The sequence below is a fragment of the Sinocyclocheilus grahami genome, unplaced genomic scaffold (genome assembly GCF_001515645.1).
Source record: "Sinocyclocheilus grahami isolate Dianchi unplaced genomic scaffold, SAMN03320097.WGS_v1.1 scaffold192.1, whole genome shotgun sequence".
In the NCBI taxonomy this organism is placed as follows: domain Eukaryota; kingdom Metazoa; phylum Chordata; class Actinopteri; order Cypriniformes; family Cyprinidae; genus Sinocyclocheilus; species Sinocyclocheilus grahami.
In genome coordinates this window covers 1093292-1104537 of record NW_015505371.1, presented here as the reverse complement: position 1 = coordinate 1104537, position 11246 = coordinate 1093292, and the positions used below count along the sequence as shown (strand labels likewise).

The 11246-nt window shown below is 38.0% G+C and overlaps 1 protein-coding gene across 1 annotated transcript in view; it reads right to left on the bottom strand.

The window, feature by feature from the left end:
• Positions 1-323: 323 nt before the first annotated feature.
• LOC107594905 (catenin alpha-1-like) overlaps positions 324-11246 on the bottom strand; it is a 140156-nt gene continuing 129233 nt past the window's right edge. The window contains exons 13-14 of the mRNA XM_016285119.1: positions 1990-2124; positions 324-1171 (exon numbers count right to left, since the gene is read on the bottom strand). Coding sequence (XP_016140605.1) covers positions 881-1171; positions 1990-2124 — 426 coding nt within the window. The 3' untranslated portion in view covers positions 324-880. The remainder of the gene's footprint in view (positions 1172-1989; positions 2125-11246) is intronic.

The following is an 11246-nucleotide window of genomic DNA, read 5'->3' as shown; positions in this document are numbered from 1 at the left end:
GAGGATGGGAAGGAGGAGGAGAAGAGAGGCCTAAGGCCAGTCTTCTGAATTTAAATACAGGGCTGAAGATTGAACTAGCTCGCTCTCACACTCTCAATCGCATTTAGCTTTGCCCTGCTGCTCCTTGAGATTACCGAGGGCATTATTGAGATTCTCTCTTTAGGCAACTCTAGTGACTGCGACAAGCAACTAGTTTGACTTTGTTTCTCGAGTTTCACATCAATTCACTGTTTTCCATGCAGGATAATTTATTTTAAAGATATAAAGCATCAATATTCACCAACCTTAGTCTATTTTCCAGTTAATCAAAGGAAAAAACAAAAGAGTTATCAAAAAGTTTATTAGGCACAGCAAAATACAAAGACTTTGGTCTCGAGACTGACACTAAATCAAAGCCTATTTTTCTTTTATATAACAAGTATTGCAAGTGTTACAGTGAGTTTGCATAGGCATGAAGAATGGAAGGAAAAACAAAAATCACATGGTAATGGGCAATATCAAAGCCCTTAGTGTGAAATATATAAAAGTCTTCTTGTAAAATACACTTAAATGTTTTAAAAAATATACAATAGTCATCTAGAAAAGGGGGAAACGTACATATAAACTGAGGCAATGCCTGAAATTTAACGTATGCCCCTACCTGTCCTCAGGAAGAAATCTTGTGTAAAGATTGAGCAGATGAATGCATTCAAGTGTAAAAATATAACATTTGCTTTATAGACCTTAGTGCACTCATAGCCACTGCTTATGGAAAAAAAAAAAAGCACATTGTGGACTAAGGTACAGGAACGCGTTTAAAATGTGTACTTGCTAAATCTGACTGATTTCAAGGCTCAATCTACTTCTGAAGTATAATCTACTGAAATGCGGTAAAGGCCGCTTAAATACTATCCATTGCTTTGAACTCGCTCAGGGCCTGCACAGGGTTGATGTGCTTCTTTTGAGAGGACCGCTTCACTTTGTTGGTCTGACCGTCATCTTGCTTCTCGCGTTTGACCAGCGGCTTTTTCTCGGGAGCTTTCATCTTCCAGGAGATGGCGGGCATGTTGAGGTTTTGCATTCCTTGAGACTTCTGGTACTTGGTGGAGGCCACGTAGGAGGCCTTCACAGTGGACACCACAGAATTCATCAGATTCTTGGCTGCCTGAATCAGAGACATAGCGCTGTCCACCTGCAAATTGAGAGGAAATTGAAAAGACCTTTAGAGGAGTTCCAACACTTTCTGACCAATGGATCAGCATTCCCATGACACTTTCAGTCGTTCATTATTATTGGATATGGAATTGTGTTTTCTAGAATTTGACAGACTACTGGGACATATTTCAGCTTTCAGTATGTCAGGCACTAATCTTTTGAATAAATACATTTAAATGATCATAATTAATACCATACAAATGTCTTCAATTTTCTAGTTGCAGGTTTGTTTTACTCTACACAAGCATTTAAAGCACAATATCTAGTGGAAATATTTTATATTTAAAATTTATATTCATTATAGAATTTTGAAAGCCTTTATTCATTTCAACAACGTTACATTTTTTTCAGGTTTCCAAAGACCCTGTATTTAACCCAGAAAGTATGTCCTTTAATTTACAACCAGCTATTCTAATTAATTTACCAACATTTAACAAAATAGCTGGTTGTACATTAAAGGACATAAATTGCCAAGATTTTCTAAATACAATCCTTATATATATGCAACAAAGTAATTTAGGATAACAAATTAAAATTAACCAAATAGTAAGTTTAAAATGAGTTTAAAATAAGGGCTGTAAATAGGCAAGCTGAAAGTACTACTAAGCTGTAAAACAAACAAAGAAAAAGGAAAATATATTAGCTTAGCAGCATGATTTGTTCTCGTCGTGGAGGTACAGATGGTTGAAAATAACAGTAATTTTATTTTGTTTCACATAATTAGTTTTTCTTTTGCCACATAGGCACAAGTCTGCCTTTCTATCCTTTTCTCCCTCTCAGTAAATGAGGACTTACCCCAGACACCACAAGCTCTCCACCCAGATTCTGCACCTCTGCTTTGACTTTACTGCAGATATTGAGCTGGTGACAGTACAGGGCGATACGCTGCAGATAGGCCAACAGATCCTGCTTGCAAGCTGAATCTGGACACTACAGGGAGAGAGAAACACAGCAGTTACTTTCTGTAAAACACAATTTTTCCACATTGATTATGGGGGGAAATCTGAGTAAAATTTAAACATGTTAAAATGTGTTAAATGGAGCTGAGAGTGCTACTACAAGAGTTATTGGTAAAACAAAATTAGCCAGAATATAAAAAAAAAAAACGGACATGCGAGGGGCAGGGACATGTAGAAGCGTGTTAAAGATGGGCGTTTAGATTTACTCGTTGTGGAAATTCGTGGCGCTTTGAGGTCTAGACTCTGTGTGGGCCTAATGATACAGATGCACCATTTAGTAAACCTGACATGAAAACACGTCGAGACGGATGGTGAGACAGACAAGCATCTGTACAGAAATACTTCGACTGATATCTAAAGTGAAATGTATGTTCAACACGCTGGTTGTTTTGAGGATCTTTGACTGTTGCCTGCAGATACCCAAACGCTCCACAGTCACCTGTCCAGCTGCATGTGCTAGTCAAATTCACTTGATTCCCCATCGTGGCAGGTGATCAGGCCCACCGAGGGCTCACAGCCAAACAGTCCTTTTCATTTTACAATAAAGAAACACAAATCCTTGTGCATCAATCAGAAGAAAACCATCCTGTGTGTCACGCGCCGGCTGTTGAGAATGCGCTCAGGACAGTTCGGACATTGTGGTGAATCAGAGATAAAAAAAAATGATATAAATCCGGTTCAGTTTCTTGCACAGACCGATCGTTTCGTGTCTTTACACATCAATGTATCGTCACGAGCCGCAGGGTTTAATTTGGTTTTGTTTGGTTATGTTTTTTTGACTCTCAAAGCCGTGATTCCCATTCACCTCCATTATATGACTGACAGACTGCAACGGTTTTAAAAATCTTCATTTGTGTTCTACTGAAGAAACAAAGTCACCTACATCTTGGATGCCCTGGGGGTAAGCAGATAAACTATCCCTTTAAGGAATATTTTTGAAGTATAAACCCAACCACAGTTCAAGAGCCACAATTTGCTAATTTCTCACCCAACAGTTCATCTTGCATTAACAGCTATCTTATTACTAATTTTCAACTGCAACATTTACCGATTTTGCTATTTATGCAGATATGTATCAGGGTGGTAAAGTGCTAAGTGGTAAAGAGCCTGAACATCAAAAGAAAGAGTTGTTAAGGGCACCCAATATAATTAAGGGGCCAAAAGAGATGGTAATACAACTCTGTGGTTCAAAGATAATAAAGTACGCATATGTACATAAACCCTTATTTAATAAAACTCACACATTCTAATAAATAAACAGCTTAAAACTTTTTTTTAAATCGCACAAGAAATAGCAATTTTCTTGAAATTTTGTCATGTGACTTGTTACTAAAGTGCTCACTTGATGGATGCAGTCGCAGTGGGTAAATCTGAAGACAACTTCTTGGGTTTTAGCGTGTTGACAGTTACCGCAAAACTTTTTAGCATGCAAAAGCACACAGCACACTGTCAGCATGCTGAATATGTTGAATTTGCATCTTTCATTCCCTTTAAAGCACCTCAGCTCCAACACAGAATAAAAAAAAAATTAGTTATGCTCACTAATCAATTAGTTGACTAGTCAATGGTCCTGCTCATTCCTATGCGTGTAAAATAAAAAGCCTGCACTGCAGTGCTGCCAACCGTCTGAATACATCACTAGCTCCATTTGCCAGTTGTTGGTGTAGTAAAAAGCACAGTACTTATTTTTTCCCCATAGTTTGGCCATCCATTATCAATACATCACAATGTTTCACCAGTCTCCAAGGTAACAATAGTTTCTTCATAGTGATAATGTTCAAAGAGTCTGGCCCCACATCTTTGCATTGAAATGCTCTAAAAAAGCAGGACTTGAGGGTCCCTGCACATAATTACACCAAGCCAGCTTCCCAACAGTGCCTTTATCTCAATAACTCTCCCCCAAAATGCCATAAAGCATTTGGGAAAATGTCACATTTCCATTATTTTAAACAACAGCTAGACTGTAGATGCACACTTAAGTTGCTTAGGACTGGAAAGACACTCACAGATGTCATATGCATAATTCTGCGACACAAAATGCACCAATTACGATTTTATGTAAAATTCTGGTGCACGCAATTTAAGACCTGTTATTCAGCCAAGTTAAAATAGTGCTTAGTTAGCCATAATGTATTAAAAATGGGGTACGAAAACCTAGAAAATGTGAAGTACTCATGACAAAATTATGCCTGTAAGAATTAGAAATTAGGCCTAAATCAAGATGGTCATTTAATGAGTCTTCAGATTACAATATCTACTAACAACTCTTCAAAATACCTAAATTAAAATAACTGAGGAAGCGGTTCAGTTTCTTGCACAGACCGATCGTTTCGTGTCTTTACACATCAATGTATCGTCACGAGCCGCAGGGTTTAATTTGGTTTTGTTTGGTTATGTTTTTTTGACTCTCAAAGCCGTGATTCCCATTCACCTCCATTATATGACTGACAGACTGCAACGGTTTAAAAAATCTTCATTTGTGTTCTACTGAAGAAACAAAGTCACCTACATCTTGGATGCCCTGGGGGTAAGCAGATAAACTATCCCTTTAAGGAATATTTTTGAAGTATAAACCCAACCACAGTTCAAGAGCCACAATTTGCTAATTTCTCACCCAACAGTTCATCTTGCATTAACAGCTATCTTATTACTAATTTTCAACTGCAACATTTACCGATTTTGCTATTTATGCAGATATGTATCAGGGTGGTAAAGTGCTAAGTGGTAAAGAGCCTGAACATCAAAAGAAAGAGTTGTTAAGGGCACCCAATATAATTAAGGGGCCAAAAGAGATGGTAATACAACTCTGTGGTTCAAAGATAATAAAGTACGCATATGTACATAAACCCTTATTTAATAAAACTCACACATTCTAATAAATAAACAGCTTAAAGCTTTTTTTTTAATCGCACAAGAAATAGCAATTTTCTTGAAATTTTGTCATGTGACTTGTTACTAAAGTGCTCACTTGATGGATGCAGTCGCAGTGGGTAAATCTGAAGACAACTTCTTGGGTTTTAGCGTGTTGACAGTTACCGCAAAACTTTTTAGCATGCAAAAGCACACAGCACACTGTCAGCATGCTGAATATGTTGAATTTGCATCTTTCATTCCCTTTAAAGCACCTCAGCTCCAACACAGAATAAAAAAAAAATTAGTTATGCTCACTAATCAATTAGTTGACTAGTCAATGGTCCTGCTCATTCCTATGCGTGTAAAATAAAAAGCCTGCACTGCAGTGCTGCCAACCGTCTGAATACATCACTAGCTCCATTTGCCAGTTGTTGGTGTAGTAAAAAGCACAGTACTTATTTTTTCCCCATAGTTTGGCCATCCATTATCAATACATCACAATGTTTCACCAGTCTCCAAGGTAACAATAGTTTCTTCATAGTGATAATGTTCAAAGAGTCTGGCCCCACATCTTTGCATTGAAATGCTCTAAAAAAGCAGGACTTGAGGGTCCCTGCACATAATTACACCAAGCCAGCTTCCCAACAGTGCCTTTATCTCAATAACTCTCCCCCAAAATGCCATAAAGCATTTGGGAAAATGTCACATTTCCATTATTTTAAACAACAGCTAGACTGTAGATGCACACTTAAGTTGCTTAGGACTGGAAAGACACTCACAGATGTCATATGCATAATTCTGCGACACAAAATGCACCAATTACGATTTTATGTAAAATTCTGGTGCACGCAATTTAAGACCTGTTATTCAGCCAAGTTAAAATAGTGCTTGCTTAGCCATAATGTATTAAAAATGGGGTACGAAAACCTAGAAAATGTAAAGTACTCATGACAAAATTATGCCTGTAAGAATTAGAAATTAGGCCTAAATCAAGATGGTCATTTAATGAGTCTTCAGATTACAATATCTACTAACAACTCTTCAAAATACCTAAATTAAAATAACTGAGGAAGATTAAACAAGAGTGACAGTGCTGATTTACTGAACGATGAACAGGCAACTATATTCAAGCAAGTATAATTCAAAAAGCTCTGAGAGCATTTTGCTAAATGAGCTCTCGGTATACATCCATTTCAATGTTTGAGGCCAGTAACTCAAAATATAAGAGTGGAATATAAAGCCAAACTTGCAGAGATGTGCCTGTGGGAGATTCAAATGAAGATACAGCAGCGGTTCAGTTTCTTGCACAGACCGATCGTTTCGTGTCTTTACACATCAATGTATCGTCACGAGCCGCAGGGTTTAATTTGGTTTTGTTTGGTTATGTTTTTTTGACTCTCAAAGCCGTGATTCCCATTCACCTCCATTATATGACTGACAGACTGCAACGGTTTAAAAAATCTTCATTTGTGTTCTACTGAAGAAACAAAGTCACCTACATCTTGGATGCCCTGGGGGTAAGCAGATAAACTATCCCTTTAAGGAATATTTTTGAAGTATAAACCCAACCACAGTTCAAGAGCCACAATTTGCTAATTTCTCACCCAACAGTTCATCTTGCATTAACAGCTATCTTATTACTAATTTTCAACTGCAACATTTACCGATTTTGCTATTTATGCAGATATGTATCAGGGTGGTAAAGTGCTAAGTGGTAAAGAGCCTGAACATCAAAAGAAAGAGTTGTTAAGGGCACCCTATATAATTAAGGGGCCAAAAGAGATGGTAATACAACTCTGTGGTTCAAAGATAATAAAGTACGCATATGTACATAAACCCTCATTTAATAAAACTCACACATTCTAATAAATAAACAGCTTAAAGCTTTTTTTTTAATCGCACAAGAAATAGCAATTTTCTTGAAATTTTGTCATGTGACTTGTTACTAAAGTGCTCACTTGATGGATGCAGTCGCAGTGGGTAAATCTGAAGACAACTTCTTGGGTTTTAGCGTGTTGACAGTTACCGCAAAACTTTTTAGCATGCAAAAGCACACAGCACACTGTCAGCATGCTGAATATGTTGAATTTGCATCTTTCATTCCCTTTAAAGCACCTCAGCTCCAACACAGAATAAAAAAAAAATTAGTTATGCTCACTAATCAATTAGTTGACTAGTCAATGGTCCTGCTCATTCCTATGCGTGTAAAATAAAAAGCCTGCACTGCAGTGCTGCCAACCGTCTGAATACATCACTAGCTCCATTTGCCAGTTGTTGGTGTAGTAAAAAGCACAGTACTTATTTTTTCCCCATAGTTTGGCCATCCATTATCAATACATCACAATGTTTCACCAGTCTCCAAGGTAACAATAGTTTCTTCATAGTGATAATGTTCAAAGAGTCTGGCCCCACATCTTTGCATTGAAATGCTCTAAAAAAGCAGGACTTGAGGGTCCCTGCACATAATTACACCAAGCCAGCTTCCCAACAGTGCCTTTATCTCAATAACTCTCCCCCAAAATGCCATAAAGCATTTGGGAAAATGTCACATTTCCATTATTTTAAACAACAGCTAGACTGTAGATGCACACTTAAGTTGCTTAGGACTGGAAAGACACTCACAGATGTCATATGCATAATTCTGCGACACAAAATGCACCAATTACGATTTTATGTAAAATTCTGGTGCACGCAATTTAAGACCTCAGTTATTCAGCCAAGTTAAAATAGTGCTTAGTTAGCCATAATGTATTAAAAATGGGGTACGAAAACCTAGAAAATGTGAAGTACTCATGACAAAATTATGCCTGTAAGAATTAGAAATTAGGCCTAAATCAAGATGGTCATTTAATGAGTCTTCAGATTACAATATCTACTAACAACTCTTCAAAATACCTAAATTAAAATAACTGAGGAAGATTAAACAAGAGTGACAGTGCTGATTTACTGAACGATGAACAGGCAACTATATTCAAGCAAGTATAATTCAAAAAGCTCTGAGAGCATTTTGCTAAATGAGCTCTCGGTATACATCCATTTCAATGTTTGAGGCCAGTAACTCAAAATATAAGAGTGGAATATAAAGCCAAACTTGCAGAGATGTGCCTGTGGGAGATTCAAATGAAGATACAGCAGAACACAGTGTCTGAGTCAGGCCATCTTCACCATACTTTAATAATCATCAGTCTGTCTATACACCACTGAGAGAGAAGGGCAGATAGACAGGCACAGACTGTTAGAAACAAGAGAGAGCGACAGGGAGACAAAGGGAGATGGAGAGAAAAAACCAAGAAAAAACTGGTGAGAAACAGGAAGAGAGTGATGGAGTGATGAAGAGGCCAACAGGCTGCTCATCTTTCAAGACAGCGTGAGAATTACCTGCCATTTGATCAGAGCATTTCCCTGAAGTTTGCTTGTTAAAGGTAAAGTGAGATTTATGTGCTACTACAGGCACAACATGGAATGTAAAAATAATTGGTTCCAACATATACACTAACAATTAAAAAAAAGGGAAAAGCCTAGGGAAAAGGTCTGCTCTGCATCTACTTCCACTACAGTATTACAGTATTTGCTGACTCTATGACTACAGGATACTGTAAAAGCATTTGTGCCAAGGGTTGAAGGAGAGGATTACATTCACAACAATACAAAGCAAGAATTTTCTTGCCTTTGAGGGCTTCTCACTCCTACATCTGGCATGTTGATCCAGCAACAAGCTGCTTTGAGCCCCTGCAGCGCTGCTAGAATATTCAGCTGTGTAGCTCTGACTGTTTTGGCATTCACCGTTTCCACTCCAGCTGGCTCAAAGCATTCTGGGATTTGTAGTAAAGATTACCCAGCTGGGCACATCATCACTCCCCAGTGGGAAGTCAGGATGTCTGGGCAGAACTATTCCCTCTCGCTCTCTCTCTCTCTCTCTCTCTCTAGCTCATCATAAAGAGGCGGCAGGAGCACAGGAGTGTCCTTATTCGAGCACAGAAAGCCAGAGTGCCGCCTCTCGTCTACTTTACTATTCCACCCATTATTCCAGCAGTCATTAATAAAGCTCCAAATTTGTATCAATCACCAAGCTGCTTTTCTTCCCTAGAGCTAGAGAGCTTACTGCAGAGGAAGTGAGACAAACAGCAGAATGAGGCGGAGCGAGAGAGAGAGAGAGAGAGAGAGAGAGAGAGAGAGAGAGGACAGCGGTGGTGAATCAGAACAGAGGCCTGCTAAAATGAAACCTGCCAAGCATACCAATTAGAGGTTCGACTCCTGTTTGAGAGAGCTCGAATTGGCCCTTTGAAAGCATCACTTGTGCAGGCTCAGCTGCAGAATTCATCCAAGTTGAACAGGAAATGCAGCCTGCCTTGACCTAGACGCATGTGAATACATGATGCACATCAAATAAAAGTCCTCCCTGCCTTCTTGAAACATTTTCTTCCTCCACCTGCAAGGGATGCATGCAGATCACATGCAGTTCTGCCGATGTAGTTGATTTGTAGGGTTGGGTATCGTTTGGTTTTTTACGATACCGGTGCCAAATCGATACTTTTAAAACGGTACCGGTGCCTAAACCGATACTTTAAAAAAATAAATAAATACCCAAAATAGGATGGATTTCCCATTATTATTTATATATCCCTCTCGACTCCATTTAACGTGACTGTACAAATTAGTCCAATTTATTGGTGGTGACATTACCTTTAAATGAGCTATCAATGATCAAGGTTGTTATAGCTGTTGCCGACACCTAATTTTACAGAGGGAAAAAAAAGGGCCGTGGTGGATTATTAGGCTATGTCAGAATTAATTAAGGTATTCTTTAATGAATTTGTCACATTATAATGGTCAGGGGATAGTGATATATTGGTTTAAACAGCATTGATATTAAAAAATAAATACAATACATGTAAAAATACATACGAATATAAACTTATTACTTTATTCTTGTTTTGACTATTTTTGTTGTGCTGCACACGCTGAAGTGACAGCACATTGCTCACGGTAAAAATGAACATGGATTGTAAAATGAGCATGGAAATGTATTAATTACACCATTAATGCAAATAAGTAGCCTAAAGACTTTTTTTTTTTTTTTTTTTTTGCAGTTAACAGCTTTTTAGCAATGGGAGTAAAGCAAGGAAAAAATACCCTTTTAAATAAATAGCTACGCTACGGCAACATAGATGGCACTCATGGAGTTAGAAAAACGTATTTATGACCAGCAGGATTGTAATAAGGATGTAATGCAAAAGAAAAGGCACGAGACGGCTGTTTCTGTCAATGGTAAGTTTTATTTTAAAATGTTTGTGATAGCCTACTACCATTTAACGTAAGAAATGTAGACTGTGTTTACGTTTTGTCATTTGCTTGAGTATCTTAATGATACATATATACAGAAGTCATTTGAATAGGCTATATTGCGCTTAAACGTATGTCTATGAAAGATTGTATGAGCTACTGTGTAAAAACAATCTGCTTTAAAAAAAAACATTTTTTAGTAACGTTCGGATTTCAAATCAAAGTAATGGTGGTAAATAGCCGCGGATCATAGGTTTCAACCCTGTGAAAGCACAATGAGCCCGTTCTGCTTCTGCACTGCATACGAACCGTACACACGGACTGCACAGCAAACGGATCCTCGCTTAATTTCGTTTACACTCTGCTGATATACTGCACTCAACTGCCATTCACTATATATGGATTTGAGAATCAGTGAAGACATCAGCGATTTCGGAGTCGACATGGAACAAGAGTCGATTCCAGTGCTGCAGATTCTAGAGCTATTCAGAGTCGAGGAATTGACTCTTTTGGAGTCGACTCCCCATCCCTACCCTATACTCTTTGCTAATATGGCATTGCTATCGCTGTAACTGAGTAAACAGAAGATATAAACGTTTTGAATGATAAGACAGACAATAAACACTCGACTGCGACAATGTATAGTTTATCTGTGTTATTCAAGCCATATTTGGTATTTATCATAATTAAGTATATTTATAATCCATTGCTAATCGACAGTCTTTTTACCATATGCTTTTTACAGTATAGAACCTGTTTTCTGCCTCATTCTGTGACAAGAAGCCACATCAGATCACAAAAGGAAGCAGTTGTGGAGTAAAAACGTAGTGTTCTCTTTTGCTGGACAACAGGTTTAGAAACGCTTCTCATTGCAAGTCATTACAAGGGAAGTTTAGCTTTAGGCATTTTAATTTAAGAATGTTTAGCTTAGCTAGCTAACGGTATCTACCTGCTGCC